General features: G+C 44.2%; 3 protein-coding genes across 33 annotated transcripts in view; 2 read left to right on the top strand and 1 right to left on the bottom strand.

Moving 5' to 3' along the window:
* Positions 1 to 23: 23 nt before the first annotated feature.
* pik3r4 (phosphoinositide-3-kinase, regulatory subunit 4) lies at positions 24 to 18,527 on the top strand. 4 transcript variants are annotated; one of them, XM_052502315.1, is made up of 20 exons: positions 24 to 377; positions 1,398 to 2,141; positions 2,310 to 2,443; positions 2,572 to 3,190; positions 3,313 to 3,447; positions 3,587 to 3,808; positions 4,187 to 4,360; positions 4,471 to 4,616; positions 8,405 to 8,608; positions 8,746 to 8,947; positions 9,178 to 9,198; positions 10,226 to 10,323; positions 10,471 to 10,693; positions 10,915 to 11,080; positions 15,432 to 15,596; positions 16,727 to 16,938; positions 17,123 to 17,254; positions 17,356 to 17,545; positions 17,744 to 17,864; positions 18,058 to 18,527. In XM_052502315.1, the coding sequence occupies exons 2-20, from the start codon at positions 1,424 to 1,426 to the stop codon at positions 18,226 to 18,228; spliced, it is 4,053 nt and encodes a 1,350-aa protein (XP_052358275.1). In that variant the 5' UTR covers positions 24 to 377; positions 1,398 to 1,423; the 3' UTR covers positions 18,229 to 18,527. The 4 variants fall into 4 exon arrangements, with proteins under 4 accessions (XP_052358275.1, XP_052358278.1, XP_052358276.1 ...); XM_052502316.1 differs by lacking the exon at positions 24 to 377 and adding an exon at positions 436 to 537; XM_052502317.1 differs by lacking the exon at positions 24 to 377 and adding an exon at positions 1,084 to 1,214.
* Positions 4,628 to 8,396, top strand: LOC127918991 (keratin-associated protein 4-12-like). Of its 28 annotated transcripts, none has more exons than XM_052502323.1 (6): positions 4,628 to 4,820; positions 5,565 to 5,749; positions 5,870 to 5,929; positions 6,786 to 6,845; positions 7,301 to 7,360; positions 7,541 to 8,396. In XM_052502323.1, the coding sequence occupies exons 2-6, from the start codon at positions 5,570 to 5,572 to the stop codon at positions 8,384 to 8,386; spliced, it is 1,206 nt and encodes a 401-aa protein (XP_052358283.1). In that variant the 5' UTR covers positions 4,628 to 4,820; positions 5,565 to 5,569; the 3' UTR covers positions 8,387 to 8,396. The 28 variants fall into 28 exon arrangements, with proteins under 28 accessions (XP_052358283.1, XP_052358289.1, XP_052358303.1 ...); XM_052502329.1 differs by having other exon boundaries at positions 6,786 to 7,030; XM_052502343.1 differs by lacking the exons at positions 5,565 to 5,749; positions 5,870 to 5,929 and adding an exon at positions 6,365 to 6,429.
* A 3,125-nt stretch (positions 18,528 to 21,652) lies between the features above and the next one.
* LOC118376152 (collagen alpha-6(VI) chain-like) overlaps positions 21,653 to 25,725 on the bottom strand; it is a 33,162-nt gene continuing 29,089 nt past the window's right edge. The window contains 2 exon segments of the mRNA XM_052502314.1: positions 21,653 to 22,644; positions 23,727 to 23,774. Of these exon segments, the coding sequence (XP_052358274.1) occupies positions 22,454 to 22,644; positions 23,727 to 23,774 (239 nt within the window). The 3' untranslated portion in view covers positions 21,653 to 22,453.

Here is a 25,725-nt window from a genome sequence, read left to right as displayed (position 1 = left end):
TTTCGCATCTAGTTTGTGTTTTGAAAGTGAAATCTAGAACCGGAAGTGACGGTTGTTTACGTGTCTATGCATCCTGCGGAGGGATATTATATATATTTTTTTTATCTTATTGGATTTTACAGGAAATGCTACTTTCCTTCAACCGTCAGCTGAACCCATGGAATAAGCTAAATCTCGAGGCTCAATTTATATATTTTTTCAAATTGAGTCGTCTTAGCAAAATGCATGGGGATGACATATTAGAACCGATGAAGTTAGCTAGATGCTAACCAGATACGAAGCCAAACAGCACTACACCGCATCTCAACCATCTGGTAAACAATACCCTGCACTGTAATTTCATCAACGTCACGTGCATTCTGTGTTCCATTTGTATTGTAAGTATATCAAACTGTATGTACTATTCGGTTTTTATGCATTTTTTTCTTTGTTTAGTAGACTGACTGACATTCATGCGCATGTTATTGCACTGTCATCATCACAGTGTACAGTCCTTACATGATGAGGCAATGCATTTGATCCCATTTTCATGGCAGAGTAAGTAGCACTTAACGAGTTTGAAAGCAGCTAACTAGATATCAATTTGTAGCCAGTACTGTAACCACAGTTATTATTTACCTAGCTGTGTGCTATTTACATTCATACATACCGTTGTTGTTGTTATACATACACATGTTTAGCAATGTTATTGCGGGTATGTGACAAATAAAATTGGATTTGATAGCCCACCTTTGTGGTTGCTCTCTGTAACTGTGTAGCAAATCCTTTTTTATTGTATGGGAAGGGTTTCCGGCTAGGTGTATTGTTTTTATTTTGAGCTGGGTAGTTTGGATACTGGATGCTGATTGGCTAAAACAGCATTCAGCCGTATTTAATTTTTATTTTACCTATTTTACTAGGCAAGTCAGTTAAGAACAAATTCTTATTTTCAATGACGGCCTAGGAACAGTGGGTTAACTGCCTGTTCAGGGGCAGAACGACAGATTTGTACCTTGTCAGCTCGGGGATTCGAACTTGCAACCTTTCGGGAGAGAGAGACCCTATACCACGGATATTACAAAACGTTTATTTTTACTGTTCTAATTATGTTTGTTAGTATTTTATAATAGCAATAAGACACTTTGGGTGTTTGGAATGTGACCAACATACCACAGCTACGGGCTGTATCCAGGCACTCTGCTTTGCGTCTTGCAGAAGAACAGCCCTTTGCAATGGTATATTGGCCATATACCACACGGCCTCAGGCCTTATTGCTTAATTATGCAATAGGTGGGAAATTACTTTAGGTTGTATTGGCTGATCTGAGAGCCATTCACAAACTGTTACGATCATTGAATCTGTTTTAGTTTTTCTTATTCTTGGCAAGTGTTTGATTGTTCATGTCTATGTCAACCCAGGACCCTGGTCCGAGTGAAGCAGAACCATGGGGAATCAGCTGGCAGGGATTGCTCCTGCCCAGATCCTATCTGTCGACAGCTACTTCTCTGACATCCATGATCACGAGTACGACAAGAGCCTGGGCAGCACGCGCTTCTTTAAGGTGGCCCGCGCCAAGCACAGGGAAGGCCTGGTGGTGGTGAAGGTGTTTGCCATCCAGGACCCATCTCTACCTCTCACCAGCTACAAGCAGGAGCTGGAGGAGCTAAAGATCAGACTGCACTCGTGCCAGAACTGCCTGCCCTTCCAGAAGGCCTCCCTCACTGAGAAAGCAGCCATCCTCTTCCGCCAGTATGTCCGGGACAACTTGTATGATCGCATCAGCACGCGACCCTTCCTCAACAATGTGGAGAAGCGCTGGCTAGCCTTCCAGATCCTCACCGCCGTAGACCAGGCGCACAAATCGGGCGTGCGCCACGGTGACATCAAGACAGAAAACGTGATGGTGACCAGCTGGAACTGGGTGCTGCTCACAGACTTTGCCAGCTTCAAGCCCACCTATCTGCCTGAGGACAACCCAGCTGACTTTAATTACTTCTTTGACACGTCTCGACGGAGGACATGTTACATCGCCCCCGAGAGGTTTGTGGATGGGAGTATGTTCACCACAGAGAGCGACCAGAATACCCCTCTGGTGGACCTCACCAGCAACAGCCAGAGGAGCAGGGGAGAGCTCAAACAGGCAATGGATATCTTCTCAGCAGGTAACTTTCATAGCTGAAACATATTTTCTGTTTAGGGGCAATAGAGAGAGAGATAAGTGGATGCCATGGAATCGTCCAATTACGAGTAGTTGTATGATCGACATTGAGAGTGTTTAAACATCTAATGTACATTCCCCTTCCCTGGCTGTTATTTCATGTGTTTTTTAGGTTGTGTGATCGCAGAACTCTTCACAGAGGGAGTACCACTGTTTGATCTCTCCCAACTTCTGGCGTATCGCAAAGGACACTTCCAGACAGAGCATGTTCTCATGAAAATAGAAGACCATTACATCAGAGAACTAGTAATAGTCTATATGTTTTATCTTCACGTGAAGATGTTCTTGTGAAATACTAAATTCATCCTGAGCACCAATTGTTAAGTGTCCCGCTGTCTCCTGGTAACCACCAAAACCCTTTTTTCTCCTCCTAGGTGGCCCAGATGGTGCAGCGGGAGCCGGAGAAGCGTCTGACTGCGGAGGAGTACCTGAAGCAGCAGAGAGGTAACGCCTTCCCAGACATCTTCTATACCTTTCTGCAGCCCTACATGGCCCAGTTTGCCAAGGAGACCTTCCAGTCGGCAGACGAGCGTGTGCTGGTCATCCGCAAGGACCTGGATAACATCCTCCATAACCTCCGCGGGGGAGGGTCAGGTGGGTCGACGGAGAAGCCTGAGAAGGGGGACCAGGAGTCGAGTGTGGTGTCGACCAAGGAGGAGCAGGGTCTGGTGGTGCTGGTGTCTGTCATCACCTCCTGCCTCCAGACGCTGCGTTCGTGCGACTCCAAGCTGGCGGCTCTGGAGCTGGTGCTGCACCTGGCGGGCCGCCTCAGGGTGGAGACGCTGCTGGACCGCATCACGCCATACCTGCTGCACTTCTGCAGCGACCTGGCGCCACGGGTTAGGGCCCAGGCCGTGCGCACCCTAGCCAAGGTGCTGGCGCTGGTGAAGGAGGTTCCCCGTAACGATGTCAACATCTACCCAGAGTACATCCTGCCAGGCATCGCCCACCTGGCGCAGGACGACGCCACCATCGTCAGGCTGGCATACGCAGGTCAGTTGGGCTGACAATGACCACAGGTCGCTCTAAATATGATTACACACTTAATTGTCCAAAGGTTGACAGTATTTATGTTGTTTGTAATGCCTATCCATTCACTTCTCTCCTTTTCTCAGAGAACATAGCCCACCTGGCTGAGACAGCTTTGCGTTTTTTAGAGCTCGTTCAGGAGAATAACCTGAATATGGAGCACGACTTGAATGGGGAGGACACAGAGGAGACCCTCCACCCCAACGAGAACTACGACTCTGGTAATTTTAAGGCCTCCTCTCTCTCAAATATCAGATCGGAGGTAGAGGTTTATCACCGAAACATGGATACTGAATGCCGCACCCAAATGCTCCCTTGGGAAAATTATATTCTGTCCTGACTTCCTGTTCCTCCTGACAGAGCTGCAGGCGCTTCATGAGATGGTGCAGCAGAAGGTGGTTACGTTACTGAGCGACTCTGAGAACATCGTCAAGCAGTCGCTGATGGAGAATGGCATCACGCGGCTCTGCGTCTTCTTCGGCCGGCAGAAGGCCAACGACGTGCTCCTGTCCCACATGATCACTTTCCTGAATGACAAGAATGACTGGCACCTCCGGGGAGCCTTCTTCGACAGCATCGTGGGTAAGGGGCAGGACTGTGCCACAGACACGGTGCCCACACTTAATCACTCAAATATGCTAATGGACTAGCTGGATGTGTACATGCAGGAAGTCTCCGAGATATAGAGATCCTAGAATGTATTTTCTTTTCAATGACCCGTCTTTCGCTTTCCACTCTCTCCCTGCCTCCCCCTCCTCCCCACTTCCTCTTGGTCTCTGTCTTTTATTTTGATCTTTTACTCTCCCTCTTTCCATCTCTCTCTCTCTTTCCATCTCTCTCGCTCTCTCCCTCTCTTTCCATCTCTCTCTCTTTCCATCTCTCTCGCTCTCTCCCTCTCGTTCCATCTCTTTCCATCTCTCTCTCTCTTTCCATCTCTCTTTCCATCTCCATTTCCTCCAGGTGTGGCGGCGTACGTGGGCTGGCAGAGCTCATCCATCCTGAAGCCCCTCCTGCAGCAGGGTCTGAGTGATGCGGAGGAGTTTGTCATCTACAAGGCCCTCAACTCTCTCACCTGCATGTGCCAGCTGGGCCTGCTGCAGAAACCACACATCTACGAGTTTGTCAGTGACATCGGTGAGATGGGGTAGAGAGGAGCTTAGAGACGGCAGGAGAAGGATAATGTTGTTACTATACTATGTATAAAAGGCACTTTTTGTGATGAATTTTTCCCCTTATTTTGAAAGCCCCATTCCTGTGCCACCCCAACCTGTGGATCCGCTACGGGGCGGTGGGCTTCATCACCGTGGTGGCCCAGCATCTCAACATAGCAGACGTCTACTGCAAACTGATGCCTCACCTCAACCCCTTCATCACCCAGCCCATCATACAGGTAAGACTTCCACACACATTGAAAGAATCTCCCAGACTCTTATTAAATTATGTTATGTGGTGCTATTCTATGGTGTGCTGTACTTTGCTATGCTTGGTTATGGTGTGCTGTATTGTGCTATGTTATGGTGTGCTGGTCTGTGCTTTGCTATGTTATGGTGTACTATGCTAGGCTATGGCGTGCTGTACTTCGCTATGTTATGAGGTGCTATGTTATGGTGTGTTGTACTGTGCTATGTTATGGTGTGCTGTGCTTGGCTATGTTATGAGGTGTTATGGTGTGTTGTACTGTGCTATGTTGTGGTGTGCTGTGCTTCGCTATGTTATGAGGTGCTATGTTATGGTGTGTTGTACTGTGCTATGTTATGGTGTGCTGTGCTTCGCTATGTTATGAGGTGTTATGGTGTGTTGTACTGTGCTATGTTGTGGTGTGCTGTACTTTGCTATGTTATGAGGTCCTATGTTATGGGTGTTATGTTGTACTGTGCTATGTTGTGGTGTGCTGTGCTTCGCTATGTTATGAGGTGTTATGGTGTGTTGTACTGTGCTATGTTGTGGTGTGCTGTGCTTCGCTATGTTATGAGGTGTTATGGTGTGTTGTACTGTGCTATGTTGTGGTGTGCTGTGCTTCGCTATGTTATGAGGTGTTATGGTGTGTTGTACTGTGCTATGTTGTGGTGTGCTTATGTTATCAGGTGTTATGGTGTGTTGTACTGTGCTATGTTGTGGTGTGCTGTGCTTCGCTATGTTATGAGGTGTTATGGTGTGTTGTACTGTGCTATGTTGTGGTGTGCTGTATTTATGTGCTATGTTATGGTGTGCTGGTCTGTGCTATGCTATGTTATGGTGTACTGTGCTATGTTGTGGTGTGCTGTATTGGCTATGCTGTATGTTATGGTGTGTTGTACTGTGCTATGTTGTGGTGTGCTGTACTTCGCTATGTTATGAGGTCCTATGTTATGGTGTGTTGTACTGTGCTATGTTGTGGTGTGCTGTGCTTCGCTATGTTATGAGGTGTTATGGTGTGTTGTACTGTGCTATGTTGTGGTGTGCTGTGCTTCGCTATGTTATGAGGTGTTATGGTGTGTTGTACTGTGCTATGTTGTGGTGTGCTGTGCTTCGCTATGTTATGAGGTGTTATGGTGTGTTGTACTGTGCTATGTTGTGGTGTGCTGTACTTCGCTATGTTATGAGGTCCTATGTTATGGTGTGTTGTACTGTGCTATGTTGTGGTGTGCTGTACTATGTTATGAGGTGTTATGGTGTGTTGTACTGTGCTATGTTGTGGTGTGCTGTGCTTCGCTATGTTATGAGGTGTTATGGTGTGTTGTACTGTGCTATGTTGTGGTGTGCTGTACTTCGCTATGTTATGAGGTCCTATGTTATGGTGTGTTGTACTGTGCTATGTTGTGGTGTGCTGTATTGTGCTATGTTATGGTGTGCTGGTCTGTGCTATGCTATGTTATGGTGTACTATGCTAGGCTATGGTGTGCTGTACTTCGCTATGTTATGAGGTGTTATGGTGTGTTGTACTGTGCTATGTTGTGGTGTGCTGTACTTCGCTATGTTATGAGGTCCTATATTATGGTGTGTTGTACTGTGCTATGTTGTGGTGTGCTGTGCTTCGCTATGTTATGAGGTGTTATGGTGTGTTGTACTGTGCTATGTTGTGGTGTGCTGTGCTTCGCTATGTTATGGTGTGTTGTACTGTGCTATGTTGTGGTGTGCTGTACTTCGCTATGTTATGAGGTCCTATGTTATGGTGTGTTGTACTGTGCTATGTTGTGGTGTGCTGTGCTTCGCTATGTTATGAGGTCCTATGTTATGGTGTGTTGTACTGTGCTATGTTGTGGTGTGCTGTGCTTCGCTATGTTATGAGGTGTTATGGTGTGTTGTACTGTGCTATGTTGTGGTGTGCTGTGCTTCACTATGTTATGAGGTGTTATGGTGTGTTGTACTGTGCTATGTTGTGGTGTGCTGTGCTTCGCTATGTTATATGTGTTGTACTGTGCTATGTTGTGGTGTGCTGTGCTCATCGCTATGTTATGAGGTGTTATGGTGTGTTGTACTGTGCTATGTTGTGGTGTGCTGTACTTCGCTATGTTATGAGGTCCTATATTATGGTGTGTTGTACTGTGCTATGTTGTGGTGTGCTGTGCTATGTTATGAGGTGTTATGGTGTGTTGTACTGTGCTATGTTGTGGTGTGCTGTGCTTCGCTATGTTATGAGGTGCTATGTTATGGTGTGTTGTACTGTGCTATGTTGTGGTGTGCTGTGCTTCGCTATGTTATGAGGTGTTATGGTGTGTTGTACTGTGCTATGTTGTGGTGTGCTGTGCTTCGCTATGTTATGAGGTGTTATGGTGTGTTGTACTGTGCTATGTTGTGGTGTGCTGTGCTTCGCTATGTTATGAGGTGTTATGGTGTGTTGTACTGTGCTATGTTGTGGTGTGCTGTGCTTCACTATGTTATGAGGTGCTATGTTATGGTGTGTTGTACTGTGCTATGTTATGGTGTGCTGTGCTTCGCTATGTTATGAGGTGTTATGGTGTGCTGGTCTGTGCTATGCTATGTTATGGTGTACTATGCTAGGCTATGGTGTGCTGTGCTTCGCTATGTTATGAGGTGTTATGGTGTGTTGTACTGTGCTATGTTATGGTGTGCTGTGCTTGGCTATGTTATGAGGTGTTATGGTGTGTTGTACTGTGCTATGTTGTGGTGTGCTGTGCTTCGCTATGTTATGAGGTGCTATGTTATGGTGTGTTGTACTGTGCTATGTTATGGTGTGCTGTGCTTCGCTATGTTATGAGGTGTTATGGTGTGTTGTACTGTGCTATGTTGTGGTGTGCTGTGCTGTGTTATGAGGTGTTATGGTGTGTTGTACTGTGCTATGTTGTGGTGTGCTGTGCTTGGCTATGTTATGAGGTGTTATGGTGTGTTGTACTGTGCTATGTTGTGGTGTGCTGTGCTTCGCTATGTTATGAGGTGTTATGGTGTGTTGTACTGTGCTATGTTGTGGTGTGCTGTGCTTCGCTATGTTATGAGGTGCTATGTTATGGTGTGTTGTACTGTGCTATGTTATGGTGTGCTGTGCTTCGCTATGTTATGAGGTGTTATGGTGTGTTGTACTGTGCTATGTTGTGGTGTGCTGTGCTTCGCTATGTTATGCTGTGCTATGCTAGTTTATGGTCTGCTATGTTATGGTGTGCTGTGCTATGTTATGGTATGGTATGCTATGTTAGTGTATGCTATGTTATACTGTGCTATGTTATGGTGTACTGTGCTATGTTATTGTGTACTGTGCTATATTATTCTGTGATGTACTGTGCTATGATATGGTGTACTGTACTATTATGGTGTACTATGCTATGTTATGTTGTGCTTTACTATGTTAGTGTATACTATGCTATGTTGTACTGTGCTATGTTATGGTGTGCTGTACTATGGTGTACTGTGCTATGTTATGGTGTGCTATGTTATGGTGTGCTATACTATGTTAGCACAGTACAACAGCATAGTATACACTATGTTATGGTGTGCTGTACTATGGTGTACTGTACTATGTTATTGTGTACTGTGCTGTGTTATGGTGTACTGTGCTATGCTATGGTGTACTGTACTATGTTGTGGTGTGCTGTGCTTTGCTATGGTGTACTGTGCTATGATAAGGTGTACTATACTATGCTGTGTTATGGTGTGATACTGTGCTATGTTATGTTATGGTGTGATACTGTGCTATGTTATGGTGTGATACTGTGCTATGTTAAATGAGGCTGTGTTTCCTATCAGATTGATAAAGAGATAGTACTTCTGAGTGTGTTGAAGGAGCCAGTGAGCCGCTCCATCTTCGACTACTCCCTGCGCTCCAAAGACATCGCCAGCCTCTTCCGCCACCTGCTGCTGCGGCAGAAGAAGCGCAGCGGCTCACTCCCAGAATGCCCCATTCCGGAGGACCCCGCCATTGCCCAGCTGCTTAAGAAACTGCTCTCTCAGGTCAGAGGGCGGGGGTGATGTCTCGACGTTACATGGATGGGAAATGTAATGTTTCCATATAATGCACAACGTTTGACCATTATTGTTATGATGATGATGATGATGATCACAACGATGGTGATAATTGTTAATTCTAGGGGATGACGGAGGCTGAAGAGGACAAGCTGCTAGCACTGAAGGACTTCATGCTCAAGTCCAACAAGGCCAAGGCCAACATGGGAGACCAGAGCCACCTTGGGGAGGCAGTCCAGAGCGGGGTCATTGACCTGGCCACGCTGGGCATCATGGGACGCCAGGTGGACCTGGTCAAACCTAAACAGGAGGCCGAGGACAAGAGAGGTAGGGACGCCACTGACACCTGGTGGTCAAAGTACACCCCTGTAATAGCAGAGGGGTACACAAACTCAAAGGCTGCATTTACACAGACACCCCAATTCTGATCTTTTGCCCAATTATTGAAGAAGAAAAAAACACTTGTGTGTAAACACTGAAAATATTGGATAGGTTGATTTATAGTTGTTATATTTTCCCCATGTTTGATATCAATGACCTGTAATTTCTGTTTGCAGACTTCATCGCTACAGCATCTGGTATATTGCTGGTGTGGTTCAGCCTGTAATGATGTGCATAACAAATAATCCCATACAGACATCATTTCCCCCAGATTACCCACATCGCCTCATTACATTTAATTCACTTGATGGGTTAAACTGCATCAGGACAAGCAGAGTTTTCACATTTTCTCATTACCTCTGTGGCTGTCTACACACGACAGAGCAGTACATGTTAGTGTTCAGTTCAAACCTTTATTTGGCTATTCCTGCGGCAGCACACAAACATCTTCTTTTCCCTGTAGTCAAATAAAATGTCAGACTGGTCTTGAGTTTTGTTAACATACCAGGCAGACTCCCCCTAGGGAAAATCACGTTTTGTTAAAAAAGCTTGTGTGCTCTATGGCAGTAGTGTAAACAATGGATCTAAGGCCCTTAGTCTGTTTAAGTAATACTATACCAGTTAAATCCCATATGGGTCTAGACTCCATGGTATTCAATAGAAAGTATTTATTCAAGGACATACTGAAAGATTGTGTTGTGTATCTACGCCATAGGATAACAGGAACAGTATATTAATATCTAACCTGTTTGGTGTTTTGGAGTGTTTTTTTCATAGGCACTGTTAGTAGCTTGTCTGACACAATTTACCGTGGGCTAAAAGTAACTGTGTGTTGCAGCTGGTATGTTTCAATCGCATGGAACTGTCCTTTTGGAGTGTTGGACTGCTGCTGGTGACTAATTTAACTACTCACTATAACATGTCCTGTGATTAGCATATCTCCCAGCTCCCAACTGCTTCACGTAGTCTGGTGGTCTTAAAACCTGTTGTATCTGCATTGGCCTTCAACTCCTTTTAATGCCTGCCGTCTCCCTTTAGTATTTTCATTAGATGTTTGAAACCGTAGTGCTTCTCCATGGCTTATTGGAAGAGCTGAAAATAGGGAGCCCCCTTCAACTTAATGGCGATTTAATCCAACAGTCCCCAAGCTTTTGACCTCCAGTGCTGAATGCTTCTTAACTAGTGTTTTCTTAGCTTTTTCTGTATTTCTCTTTCTGTCTTCAGCCCGGAAACACACCAAACAGGACTCCAACATGAATGAAGAGTGGAAGAGCATGTTTGGCTCTCAGGAGTCAGCGGCTACAGCACCACAGCTCCCCGCGGTACATAAGGGGTTGTTAACCTATGATGTCTGCTAAGAATAAGCGGGGGCGATGGTTGAATGATCTATTGATTGATATACTAATTGATTTATTTTATAGCCTGGTCCAGTCTGGTAGTCTACCTTCTATCTCTGTGTACTCCACCAGGTGCCTGAAGGGGCGGGGACTCAGACCAGGAAGACCACAGCCTCCCTTGGTGTCCCTGTGGGGCAGTCTGCAGGCGCAGTCTCAACCTATCAGCGTCGTCTCAACACGTGCAAGGCGGAGCTTCAACATCTGGTGCAGCAGAAAAGGGAGCAGTGCAGCGCAGAGCGCATGGCCAAGCAGATGATGGAGAGCGCTGAATGGGAGAGTCGTCCGCCTCCACCAGGTAAAGTAGTGCCATAAAGTAGTGCCATGTCCCTGTAAAAATAAAATAAAGTCAAACTATTGACTCCACAATGTATTCTTTTTTGGTCATTATATTGTTGAATATACCACTAGAGGTGTGTTTCTTGCCAATTTGGACTAAGCACAGCAGAAATGTCAACAAGCAGTAGGGTTACTCAGGGCCCCTCCACATCCACATTGTGTTGTTGTTTTGCTCTGCAGGGTGGCACCCTAAGGGTCTTCTAGTGGCCCACCTCCATGAGCACAAGTCTGCTGTCAACCGTATCCGTGTGTCAGACGAGCACTCCATCTTCGCCACGGCCTCCAACGACGGCACCGTCAAGGTCTGGGACAGCCAGAAGATGGAGGGCAAAACCACTACCACCAGGTACGCCAACCAAATAGTAACCAATAACCAACCAGTTAACCAAGTAGTAACCAATAACCAACCAGTTAACCAAGTAGTAACCAATAGCCAACCAGTTAACCAAGTAGTAACCAATAGCCAACCAGTTAACCAAGTAGTAACCAATAGCCAACCAGTTAACCAAGTAGTAACCAATAGCCAACCAGTTAACCAAGTAGTAACCAATAGCCAACCAGTTAACCAAGTAGTAACCAATAGCCAACCAGTTAACCTAGTAGCAACCAATAACCAACCAGTTAACCAAGTAGCAAACAACAACCAACCAGTTAACCAAGTAGTAAACAACAACCAACCAGTTAACCAAGTAGTAAACAACAACCAACCAGTTAACCAAGTAGTAACCAATAACCAACCAGTTAACCTAGTAGCAACCAATAACCAACCAGTTAACCAAGTAGTAAACAACAATCAACCAGTTAACCAACTAGTAAACAACAACCAACCAGTTAACCAAGTGGTAACAAATAACCAACCAGCTCCAGTTTAGCTAAAGCTGGAATCTGTAGCGGTGAAACTGACACGTCCGCTGGCAGTATTACAACAACAAAGACCTTACTTCAACCATAGTTTGCACATCATTGAATGTGCGACAGAACAGCAGATTATGTACTGTGATTTTTGTTCACCACAATGCAGGATGCTCCTCTGCCACATTTAAAAACAATAACAAACGCGCCTGCGGCCACCAGTGGTGCTGCTTCACCTTATGCAGATCACAGCTTTAAGGAGTGGCTCTGGGTTAGACCATCATTGGGGTGGGTTAGACCATCATTGGGGTGGGTTAGACCATCATTGGGGTGGGTTAGACCATCATTGGGGTGGGTTAGACCATCATTGGGGTGGGTTAGACCATCATTGGGCTGGGTTAGACCATCATTGGGCTGGGTTAGACCATCATTGGGGTGGGTTAGACCATCATTGGGGTGGGTTAGGCTTAGACCATCATTGGGGTGGGTTAGACCATCATTGGGGTGGGTTAGACCATCATTGGGGTGGGTTAGACTTAGACAATCATTGGGGTGGGTTAGACCATCATTGGGGTGGGTTAGACCATCATTGGGGTGGGTTAGACCATCATTGGGGTGGGTTAGACCATCATTGGGGTGGGTTAGACCATCATTGGGGTGGAAGCATATGGTGGAAGGGGTCGTATTTTAGAAGTGTTCTTACAAAGGATCTTGAGACTTTCTCTGCATGTGTAGAGTGATGGCAGCTCCAGATTGGTGTGTGTGTAGATGGTAGGTCCAGATTGGTTTGTGTGTGTGTTTATTTTTTATTTTACCAGGCAAGTCTTATTTTCAATGACTGCCTAGGAACAGTGGGTTAACTGCCTTGTTCAGGGGCAGAACGACATATTTGTACCTTGTCAGCTAGGGGATTTGAACTTGCAACCTTTTGGTTACTAGTCCAACACCTACCCTGCCAGATTGGTGTGTGTGTGTAGTTGGTAGGTCCAGATTGGTGTGTGTATGTGTGTAAATGGTAGGTCCAGATTGGTTTATGTACAGTTGAAATCAGAAGTTTACATACACTTAGGTTGGAGTCATTAAAACTCGTTTTTTCAACCACTCCACCAATTTCTTGTTTTTATTTTTATTTAACCTTTATTTAACCAGGCAAGTCAGTTAAGAACAAATTCTTATTTTCAATGATGGCCTAGGAACAGTGGGTTAACTGCCTTGTTCAGGGGCAGAAAGACAGATTTGTACCTTGTCAGCTCGGGGATTTGATCTTGCAATCTTTCGGTTACTAGTCCAACGCTCTAACCACTAGGCTACGCTGAAACCAAACTATAGTTCTGCAAAGTTGCATGACGCAAGTCATTTTTCAAACAATTGTTTACAGTCAGATTATTTCACTTAAAATTCACTGTATCACAATTCTAGTGGGTCAGAAGATTTAATGATTTAATGTTTCAACTAATTAATCTGGTTGTTATGTTCTTAACTTTTTAAAATTCTAAACCAATTAGATATTTTGTTGACAGTTATGTTTAAGTTCCCACTAGTGGACAATGTCAAGCTGCAAAAAACCTTTGGTGTTAAGGTTAGCCTCCACATAAACACATTTTTCAGATATTTTTAGTTCCTCTCAGATAATTTTACATAAAATATGATCACTTAAGAGATTAATGTGCTGATATGTGCACATGATAATATATTTCATGAGCATTCATTACTATTTCCTGCCAATTTCAAATCAAATCCAATGTTATTTGTCACATACATTAACATCTGCTAACCATGTGTGAGTGTAGCGAAATGCTTGTGCTTCTAGTTCCGACAATGCAGTAATAACCAAAGAGTAATCTAACCTAACAATTTCACAACAACTATCTTATATACACAATTGTAAAGGGATGAGGAATATGTACATACAAATATATTAATGAGTGATGGTACAGAATGGCATTTCACATGACTGGGAAGGGGTGGAGCCATGAGTGGGCCTGGGAGGGCATAGGTCCACCTACTTGGGAGCCAGGCCCACCCATTGGGGAGACAGGTCCTGCCAATCGGAATTAGTTTTTCCCCACAAAAGGGATTTATTACAGACAGAAATACTCATCACTCAAGATATTTCAGCTTTTCATTCAGAATTCATTCAGGCTGTATCACAACAAAATGTGAAAAAAGTCAAGGGGTGTGAGTACTTTCTGAAGGCACTGTATATGGAAGTGTATTAAAACCTGTTGCGACTCTAAGGGCAGTATTTTCATTTTTGGAGAAAAAAAAAACGTTCCCGTTTTAAACGGGATATTTTGTCAGGACAAGATGCTAGAATATGAATATAATTGACAGCTTTGGATAGAAAACACTCTAACGTTTCCAAAACTGTAAAGATATTGTCTGTGAGTATAACAGAACTGATGTTGCAGGCGAAAGCCTGAGAAAAATCCAATCCGGAAGTGCCCCATATTTTGAAAGCGCTGCGTTCCAATGAGTCCCTATTGAGCTGTGAATGTGCCATCAACCAGCTTACGCTTTCTACGTATTCCCCAAGGTGTCTACAGCATTGTGACATAGTTTTGCGCATTTATGTTGAAGAATAGCCGTAGGCGGCTACATTGCGTAACTGGTCACCTGATGACTCCCAGGGTGACTCTCGCGTATAATACAGAGGTAGCCATTACTCCAATCGGTCCTACTGAAAAACGAATTGTCCCGACAGATATATTATCGAATAGATATTAGAAAAACACATTGAGGATTGATTATAAACAACGTTTGCCATGTTTCTGTCGATATTATGGAGCTAATTTGGAATATTTTTTGCCGTTTTCGTGACTGCAATTTCCGGGCGATTTCTCAGCCAAACGTGAAGAACAAACAGAGCTATTTCGCCTACAAAAATTATATTTTGGGAAAAAATGAACTTCGGCTATCTACCTGGGAGTCTCATGAGTGAAAACATCCGAAGCTCATCAAAGGTAAATGATTGAATTTGATTGCTTTTCTGATTTCCGTGACCAAGTTACCTGCTGCTAGCTGGACAAAATGCTATGCTAGGCTATCGATAAACTTACACAAATGCTTGTCTAGCTTTGGCTGTAAAGCATATTTTGAAAATCTGAGATGACAGGGTGATTAACAAAAGGCGAAGCTGTGTCTCAATATATTTCATTTGTGATTTTCATGAATAGCAATATTTTCTAGGGATATTTATGTCCGTTGCGTTATGCTAATTAGTTTCAGGCGATGATTACGCTCCCGCATGCGGGCTGGGGAGTCAGTAGAGGCTCATCGGAGGAGCTCACCTTTTCACCGATGTGCTCTACCTGTGTTGACCACCTTAGATTTCCTTGGAATGCACTTGGATAAGGGCGTCACTCTGGATAAGGGCGTCACTCTGGATAAGGGCGTCACTCTGGATAAGGGCGTCACTCTGGATAAGGGCGTCACTCTGGATAAGGGCGTCACTCTGGATAAGGGCGTCTGGACCTGGATAAGGGCGTCACTCTGGATAAGGGCGTCACTCTGGATAAGGGCGTCACTCTGGATAAGGGCGTCACTCTGGATAAGGGCGTCACTCTGGATAAGGGCGTCACTCTGGGGGCGTCACTCTGGATAAGGGCGTCACTCTGGATAAGGGCGTCACTCTGGATAAGGGCGTCACTCTGGATAAGGGCGTCACTCTGGATAAAGAGCGTCACTCTGGATAAGGGCGTCACTCTGGATAAGGGCGTCACTCTGGATAAGGGCGTCACTCTGGATAAGAATGTCTGCTATAAATGACCAAAACGTTGATGGAAAAACTAATGAACAACAGGCCTCAATCCAACCTGTGTGAATGTTTTGATGCTGTCTTACAGGTCAGTGCTGACGTACTCCCGCATCGGGGGCCACGTGAAGACGTTGACCTTCTGTCAGGGGTCACACTACCTGGCTGCTGCCTCAGACAACGGTTCCATCCAGCTCCTGGCCATCGAGGCCAACAAGCCCCCCAAATCACCCAAAGTTAACCCCTTTCAGACCAGGTATGTACTATCCATCATGGGTTGATCAAGCATAAAGTTGGTTTTATTTACTGTAGTTGATATAATTATTATTTATTGGATTTATACAACGCTTTTCTACCGAGGTACACAAAGCACTTTGAAGCTGGAGACTTATATTTCCATCACTAACTTTAAACATCAGCTATCTGAGCAGCTAACCGATCGCTGCAGCTGTACATAGTCCCATCTGTAAATAGCCCACCCAATCTACCTACCTCATCCCCATATTGTTTTTATTTACTTTTCTGCTCTTTTCCACACCAGTATCACTACTTGCACATCATCATCTGCTCATTTATCACTCCAGTGTTAATCTGCTAAATTGTAATTATTCACTACTATGGCCTATTTATTGCCTACCTCCTCACGCCATTTACACACACTGTATATAGACTTTTTTATTTTATTGTGTTATTGACTGTACCCTAGTTAACTCCATGTGTAACTCTGTGTTGTTGTTTGTGTCGCACTGCTATGCTTTATCTTGGCCAGGTCGCAGTTGTAAATGAGAACTTGTTCTCAACTAGCCTACCTGGTTAAATAAAGGTGAAATAAAATAATTAAAATAAATCAACTTTACATAGTAGGGGGAAACTCACCTCATCCACCACCAATGGACTTGCAGTATCATGTAGTTATCATTATCATGCAGTATCATGTAGTTATCATTATCATGCAGTATCATGTAGTTATCATTATCGTGCAGTATCATGTAGTTATCATTATCATGCAGTATCATGTAGTTATCATTATCATGCAGTATCATGTAGTTATCATTATCATGCAGTATCATGTAGTTATCATTATCATGCAGTATCATGTAGTTATCATTATCATGCAGTATCATGTAGTTATCATTATCATGCAGTATCATGTAGTTATCATTATCATGCAGTATCATGTAGTTATCATTATCATGCAGTATCATGTAGTTATCATTATCATGCAGTAAATGCTGCAGTATCATGTAGTTATCATTATCATGCAGTAAATACTGCAGTATCATGTAGTTATCATTATCATGCAGTAGATACTGCAGTATCATTTTGATGCCACAATGTAATAATGAGTTACTCCACATTTTACTGTTATATCGACTGTCCTCTCAGGTTCCTGGACCAGAAGGATGACGGCTGCGTGGTGGACGTCCACCATTTTAATTCTGGAGCCCAGTCTGTGCTGGCCTACGCCACGGTGAATGGCTCCCTGGTGGGCTGGGACCTGCGCTCCAACTCCAACGCCTGGACCCTCCGCCACGACCTCCGCCTGGGCCTCATCACCTCCTTCACCGTGGACATGCACCAGTGCTGGCTCTGCCTGGGTGCGTGGGTGTTGGTGTGAGCACATGGGTGGATGTGGGTCATGTGTGGTGCATGTTGTGTGTATCAAAATGTTTAATGAATTTTGTCTGAAAACTGCATTGAAAACTTAAACAGAGTTGTGACTTATCTGACATGCACTTATCAGGAGTCCATTGAATTCTATTCTCATTCGTCCACACACAGGTACAAGCAACGGCACTATGGCATGCTGGGACATGCGGTTCCAGCTCCCCATCTCAAACCACTCCCACCCTACCCGAGCACGAATCAGACGGCTGCTCATGCACCCGCTCTACCAATCCTCCGTCATTGCTGGTGAGACTCGATGTCATCATATTTTTTTATCTTTATTAACTAAACCTTTCTTTGAGGGGCAAATCAAACTATTATTTGTGTGTTTTGTTGCTGTTTTGTAGCGGTCCAGGGCAACAATGAGGTATCCATGTGGGACATGGAGACTGGGGACAGGAAGTTCACGCTGTGGGCCAGCTCTGCTCCCCCTCTCTCAGAGATGCAGCCGTCCCCCCACAGTGTCCATGGGATCTACTGCAGCCCTGCAGACGGGAACCCCCTCCTCCTCACAGCCGGCTCCGACATGAGAATCAGGTATGTTTGCAATAGTCTCGACTAGACTAACCATCCTTCTGATATATTTAACCCAGTTCTGACCATGTATGTTTGCCGGATGACATTTAAGTTTGTGTTTGACAATTTGGCTTAGCCAAGAAGTGTGTTGGATGGCGTTAGCTTGTTTGTTTTGTCAGCCAAGTCTTATTTCTATACTGTGTTCTGTGTTATTACCAGGTTCTGGGACTTGGCTTACCCAGAGAGGTCCTACATCGTGGCAGGTGGAGCCAATGAACCGCTGCACTGTCCCTCAGTCCTCTACAGCCGCAAGATCATCGAGGGCACCGAGGTTGTACAGGTATGCCCTGATAGGACGGTGGCAGTGTATTCAGTGTATTCAGTGTATTCCTCTAAGCACCTGGTCCTACAATGAGGTGTTCAATACATCATGTCTGTCCCCGGGAGAGCAATTTATGTGCAGTGTTATAAACATGTATGAATAAGAAACCACAAGACAGGTAGAGATTGACCTACATTCCCTGTCCTGTCAGGAGATCCACAGCAAACAGAAGAGTGGAGCCACAGAGGACGCACCCCGCAGGGGCCCAGAGTCCCTCCCCGTGGGCCACCATGACATCATCACTGACATCGCCACTTTCCAGACCACACAGGGCTTCATCGTCACTTCGTCCAGAGACGGCATCGTCAAAGTCTGGAAATAAACTGCCCCTTTCAGGCCCTCGCACTCTCGCTGACACACACTCACACACCTAACCACCCACACACACTAGTCCTCAACATCTTCACCCCAGAGTTTTGATCTATGTTGTAGACTTTTGTACATAGTATATTTTAAAGCTAATTAATATAAGAGAAGCTTCTGGAAATCCTGTTGCAAAATATGAGTAATGTTAACCCTTTGTTTGTAATGACATTCACTGAAGTCCCAATTATGCAATGCCTGATATCTGTTTGTTAAACTGCTCAAGAAGTGTCAATAAAGTTTGGTATGATGAATGAACCCTTTATGAACTGCTATTATGAACTCTATAGTTTTTAGTGTTTATTGAGCACTAGTCTTCTCTCATAGTCTCAAAGTTGAAACGTTAACAAACCAGGCCATGACCAGGTCTGAAACCAACCCTTTGCATTAAGTGTCCACATTCTCAAACCATAGTTGTTATCAATGACTGTCGCAAGTTTAATTTGTATATCAAAACACAACAGCATATCCATTCAGGGCAGGATTAATGCAGGGGCTTACCGGGGTTGAAGCCCCTGGACCCAGGCCCGTAGGGGACCCAATAGGCAGCAAAAATAAGGAAATGTATACAGTATTATACAGTCTGTAATTACAGTGGGGCAAAAAGTGTTTAGTCAGAAACCAAAAGTTCTCCCACTTAAAAAGATGAGAGGCCTGTAATTTTCATCATAGGTACACTTCAACTATGACAGACAAAATGAGGGGAAAAAAACAGAATCACATTGTAGGATTTTTAATGAATTTATTTGCAAATTATGGTGGAAAATAAGTATTTGGTCACCTACAAACAAGCAAGATTCGGCTCTCACAGACCTGTAACTTCTTTAAGAGGCTCCTCTGTCCTCCACTCGTTACCTGTATTAATGGCACCTGTTTGAACTTGTTATCAGTATAAAAGACACCTGTCCACAACCTCTAACAGTCACCAAACTCCACTATGGCCAAGACCAAAGAGCTGTCAAAGGACACCAGAAACAAAATTGTAGACCTGCACCAGGCTGGGAAGATTGAATCTGCAGTAGGTAAGCAGCTTAGTTTGAAGAAATCGACTGTGGGAGCAATTATTAGGAAATGGAAGACATATAAGACCACTGATAATCTCCTTCGATCTGGGGCTCCACGCAAGATCTCACCCCGTGGGGTCAAAATGATCACAAGAACGGCGAGCAAAAATCCCAGAACCACACAGGGGGACCTAGTGAATGACCTGCAGAGAGCTGGGACCAAAGTAATAAACCCTACCATCAGTAACACACTACGCCGCCAGGGACTCATCCTGCAGTGCCAGACGTGTCCCCCTGCTTAAGCCAGTACATGTCCAAGCCGTCTGAAGTTTGCTAGAGAGCATTTGGATGATCCAGAAGAAGATTGGGAGAATGTCAGATCAAATCAAAATAGAACATTTTGGTAAAAACTCAACTTGTCGTGTTTGGAGGACAAAGAATGCTGAGTTGCATCCAAAGAACACCATACCTACTGTGAAGCATGGGGGTGGAAACATCATGCTTTGGGGCTGTTTTTCTGCAAAGGGACCAGGACGACTGATCCGTGTAAAGGAAAGAATGAATGGGGCCATGTATCGTGAGATTTTGAGTGAAAACCTTCTTCCATCAGCAAGGGCATTGAAGATGAAACGTGGCTGGGTCTTTCAGCATGACAATGATCCCAAACACACCGCCCGGGCAACAAAGGAGTGGCTGCGTAAGAAGCATTTCAAGGTCCTGGAGTGGCCTAGCCAGTCTCCAGATCTCAACCCCATAGAAAATCTTTGGAGGGAGTTGAAAGTCCGTGTTGCCCAGCAACAGCCCCAAAACATCACTGCTCTAGAGGAGATCTGCATGGAGGAATGGGCCAAAATACCAGCAACAGTGTGTGAAAACCTTGTGAAGACTTACAGAAAACGTTTGACCTCTGTCATTGCCAACAAAGGGTATATAACAAAGTATTGAGAAAAACTTTTGTTATTGACCAAATACTTATTTTCCACCATAATTTGCAAATAAAATCATTAAAACATCCTACAATGTGATTTTCTGGAGAAAAAAAATTCTCATTTTGTCTGTCATAGTTGAAGTGTACCTATGATGAAAATTACAGGCCTCTCATCTTTTTAAGTGGGAGAACTTGCACAATTGGTGGCTGACTAAATACTTTTTTGCCCCACTGTATATATTTAGTTTTTTTTTTTACGGGCACCGCCAACGATGGGATGATTCAGGAGCCCACTCTCAAGGAGTGTAGACAGCCTGCTGCCGCTCTGCTAATCATCAAATGAGGGGAGGAGGTAGGGGGCCCACATGGGTAACTGGGGGGGTCCTGCCTTGATTGAGTAATACATAATTTCTTTGTGTGAGTCGGGCTGAGCCCAAGAGGCAAAAACAAATACAAATAAAAAATGTAAATCTTTAAAAAGGAAATCCAACACAGGAGCCCACACCAACATAGTGTTTTATAGAGGTGTTAGGCCACGAGCTGCCAGAACAGCTTGGCATAGATTCTAGATGTGGACCTAAACCACGCCAGGAAAATGCATCCCACACCAACATAGTGTTTTATAGAGGTGTTAGGCCACGAGCTGCCAGAACAGCTTGGCATAGATTCTAGATGTGGACCTAAACCACGCCAGGAAAATGCATCCCACACCATAACATATACTTTGTATCCCTCATTTACTCAAGTGTTTCCTTAATTTGGGCAGCTACTGGTATGCCTACAGCCGGGAAGGGCACAATTTGGGCAGCATATGCACCAAATATAGGTTACAGCTTGTTGTGGCCATAGACAGATAATCCATAGAAGAGTTTTGGAATCTCTTACCCTGGCAATTTGACTGTTAAACTTATGGGTACTAGCAATAGCTGCCAGTCCTGATTTGAATGGGAACAGCCATCTATGGATTATATTTCTATGGTAGGTTGCTGCTGTAGGTTTGCTTTTTGCAGATTAAAAAATAATATTGTGGGGAAAAAACGTACAGTTTGGAAATCAAATGCATACACCTGAAAGAAGACTAATCAGCCTGTAAAACCAATATAAATAAATAATAAACTCACATTCTTTTTGTGAACAGCAGCACTGTTTTAAAAAGTAGCTCATCTTGAGATAGGCTATCGCCACGACGACGAGTGCATCGGCCATCACCGTGAGTAGCCCATGGCTTCATCTTCATCACTAGGTGAGTCAGTGTTCCACTGGAAATTGTATTTAGTAACTTACTGTATGTATACATACGCATGTATTTCCTTCTAATATTGGACATATCTGTGTGTCTCTTCATTGGCCTGGGCTATTGTTATGATTTCTTCATCCGGCCCAGTATCCATTCAGAATCAATATCAGTAGAATAAGGTCATAAGAGCATCAAAAATACACTGACCGCTAAGGAATTTGTGGAGTTCTATTTTCAACACTTAGCATCAAATCAAATGTATTTGTCACATACACATGGTTAGCAGATGATAATGCGAGTGTAGCGAAATGCTTTTGCTTCTAGTTCTGACAATGCAGAAAAAAACAACGAGTAATCTAACTAACAATTCCAAATCTACTACCTTATACACACACAAGTGTAAAGGGATAAAGAATATGTAGATAAAGATATATGAATGAGTGATGGTACAGAACGGCATAGGCAAGATGCAGTAGATGGTATCGAGTACAGTATATACATATGAGATGTAGGGTATGTAAACAAAATGGTCAAGTTAGAGGAAACAGACACACAGTGCAACGAATCCTATTTACAAACACTGAGCGGATGACATCCAGCCTGAATTTACATCTACAGTTAACATCCAAGTTAACAGTGCATTGCATGGTGCTTGAGTTGGTTTGGTAGCTGTTGATCTGTGATGATGGAAAATAGCCACAAGAGACAACACAGGTTATTTCATTGCTTTAAAGTCATTCTCACAAAAGCATCAGTGCCCTTATGCATGTTTGTTGCATGACTGCATGAGAGTCAGATCCGTTACTTAGGTCTGCTTGAACAGACTTGAATAAAAGAGAGAAATATTCATACTTCTGTTACAGTAATTTCCATTTTTACCCAAAAGGAGAACAACTAAATGCTAAAGATAAGGGCCAGAGTTATTTACACAGACAGTGTTGTTTTTGATGTTCACACCTTGAATGAGACATTTGTTTGGCTGGTTTCTGGCGTGATCTTCTTCAATTCACTCTAATCAGGGTTTTACATTTGTGGAGTTCCTCCTCAGACAGAGGCCTTCGCAAGCCTCCTGCGTCTCGAAGCGGTTACCGTTGCCGCCACAGCCGCCATACCAGAAACGGGAGCACTCGCTCTGTATCGTGTCGAAGTACCACTTCAGAGTGTAGTTCTCACAACCTCCCTTGTCCTGTTTGAAGAAACATGCATCTGGGGAAGAGGGAGAGGAAACGGGGCAAAGGAGAGAAATGGGAGATAGAAAAAAAGGGGATAGGATTCAGGAGAAAACAAAAGGGGAGAGAGGAAAGAGAGAGAGGAGAGGAAAGAGAGAGAGGGGAGGAAAGAGAGAGAGGGGAGGAAAGAGAGGAGAGGAAAGAGAGGAAAGAGAGAGGAGAGAGGAAAGAGAGAGAGGAAAGAGAGAGGAGAGGAAAGAAAAGAGAGAGGAGAGAGGAAAGAGAGAGAGAGAGGAAAGAGAGAGAGGAGAGGAAAGAGAGAGAGGAGAGGAAAGAGAGAGAGGAGAGGAAAGAGAGAGAGGAGAGGAAAGAGAGAGAGGAGAGGAAAGAGAGAGAGGAGAGGAAAGAGAGAGGGGAGAGGAAAGAAAAGAGAGGAGAGGAAAGAGAAAGGAAAGAGAGAGAGGGGAGGAAAGAGAGAGAGGGGAGGAAAGAGAGGAGAGGAGAGGAAAGAGAGAGAGGAAAGAGAGAGAGGAAAGGAGAGAGGAAGAGAGAGAGAGAGAGGAAAGAGAGAGAGGAAAGAGAGAGGAGAGAGGAAAGAGAGGAGAGGAGAGGAAAGAAAAGAGAGGAGAGGAGAGGAAAGAGAGAGAGGAGAGGAAAGAGAGAGAGGAGAGGAAAGAGAGAGAGGAGAGGAAAGAGAGAGAGGAGAGGAAAGAGAGAGGGGAGAGGAAAGAAAAGAGAGAGAGGAAAGAGAAAGGAAAGAGAGAGGAAAGAGAGAGGAGAGAGGAAAGAGGAAAGAGAGAGGAGAGGGGAAAGAGGAAAGAGAGAGGAGAGGGGAAAGAGAGAGGAGAGAGGAAAGAGAGAGAGAGAGGAAAGAGAGAGGAGAGAGGAAAGAGAGAGGAGAGGGGAAAGAGAGAGGAGAGAGGAAAGAGAGAGGAGAGAGGAAAGAGAGAGAGGAGAGGAAAGAGAGAGAGGAGAGGAAAGAGAGAGAGGAGAGGAAAGAGAGAGGGGAGAGGACAAAGCCAAAGGTTGAGACTCATGCCTTTTACACTATTGTACAGACCCTGCTGTCTTTTCACATGTATTATTGCATACAAAATTAGAGAGAGATGTGGTCCTTACCCTGGTTAAGAACTGTACTTTCCTCTGTCCTCAGGAGCGTTGTGTGATCTGTGAACACATAACATTAGAAGAAAATCTCTGGCGTAGTGCTGTGAATGATGACCTCGCAGCTGACATGACAACATGACAACACGACAACATGAAACAACATGACAACTGACAAAAATGGCATCACAAATTTTGTCATTTCAAACCTGCAATTGCCATACTGTTTAAACAAGGTACAGTGCCTTGCGAAAGTATTCGGCCCCCTTGAACTTTGCAACCTTTTGCCACATTTCAGGCTTTAAACATAAAGATATAAAACTGTATTTTTTTGTGAAGAATCAATAACAAGTGGGACACAATCATGAAGTGGAACGACATTTATTGGACATTTCAAACTTTTTTAACAAATCAAAAACTGAAAAATTGGGCGTGCAAAATTATTCAGCCCCTTTACTTTCAGTGCAGCAAACTCTCTCCAGAAGTTCAGTGAGGATCTCTGAATGATCCAATGTTGACCTAAATGACTAATGATGATAAATACAATCCACCTGTGTGTAATCAAGTCTCCGTATAAATGCACCTGCACTGTGATAGTCTCAGAGGTCCGTTAAAAGCGCAGAGAGCATCATGAAGAACAAGGAACACACCAGGCAGGTCCGAGATACTGTTGTGAAGAAGTTTAAAGCCGGATTTGGATACGAAAAGATTTCCCAAGCTTTAAACATCCCAAGGAGCACTGTGCAAGCGATAATATTTAAATGGAAGGAGTATCAGACCACTGCAAATCTACCAAGACCTGGCCGTCCCTCTAAACTTTCAGCTCATACAAGGAGAAGACTGATCAGAGATGCAGCCAAGAGGCCCATGATCACTCTGGATGAACTGCAGAGATCTACAGCTGAGGTGGGAGACTCTGTCCATAGGACAACAATCAGTCGTATATTGCACAAATCTGGCCTTTATGGAAGAGTGGCAAGAAGAAAGCCATTTCTTAAAGATATCCATAAAAAGTGTTGTTTAAAGTTTGCCACAAGCCACCTGGGAGACACACCAAACATGTGGAAGAAGGTGCTCTGGTCAGATGAAACCAAAATTGAACTTTTTGGCAACAATGCAAAACGTTATGTTTGGCGTAAAAGCAACACAGCTCATCACCCTGAACACACCATCCCCACTGTCAAACATGGTGGTGGCAGCATCATGGTTTGGGCCTGCTTTTCTTCAGCAGGGACAGGGAAGATGGTTAAAATTGATGGGAAGATGGATGGAGCCAAATACAGGACCATTCTGGAAGAAAACCTGATGGAGTCTGCAAAAGACCTGAGACTGGGACGGAGATTTGTCTTCCAACAAGACAATGATCCTAAACATAAAGCAAAATCTACAATGGAATGGTTCAAAAATAAACATATCCAGGTGTTAGAATGGCCAAGTCAAAGTCCAGACCTGAATCCAATCGAGAATCTGTGGAAAGAACTGAAAACTGCTGTTCACAAATGCTCTCCATCCAACCTCACTGAGCTCGAGCTGTTTTGCAAGGAGGAATGGGAAAAAATGTCAGTCTCTCGATGTGCAAAACTGATAGAGACATACCCCCAAGCGACTTACAGCTGTAATCGCAGCAAAAGGTGGCGCTACAAAGTATTAACTTAAGGGGGCTGAATAATTTTGCATGCCCAATTTTTCAGTTTTTGATTTGTTAAAATAGTTTGAAATATCCAATAAATGTCGTTCCACTTCATGATTGTGTCCCACTTGTTGTTGATTCTTCACAAAAAAATACAGGGGGGGGGCGAATACTTTCGCAAGGCACTGTATATTAGTCACTAATGTTAAGGGTTCAGCTCATTAGAATTCTCTCAACTGAAATCCTCCTGATTTGAGAATGCAAATAGAACAACTAGTGTTCTCTTCTCATGCAGCATTATGTGATTCAGCATTTGACAAACATCACAACAGTCGTTGTAATTCAGGTTGTGGCTAACAGAGCTCTACATCTATGACCTCCACA

The sequence above is a fragment of the Oncorhynchus keta genome, unplaced genomic scaffold (genome assembly GCF_023373465.1).
Source record: "Oncorhynchus keta strain PuntledgeMale-10-30-2019 unplaced genomic scaffold, Oket_V2 Un_contig_15490_pilon_pilon, whole genome shotgun sequence".
Lineage (NCBI taxonomy): Eukaryota > Metazoa > Chordata > Actinopteri > Salmoniformes > Salmonidae > Oncorhynchus > Oncorhynchus keta.
Note: the sequence above shows the minus strand (reverse complement) of the source record. Positions and strands in the feature narration are given on the sequence as shown.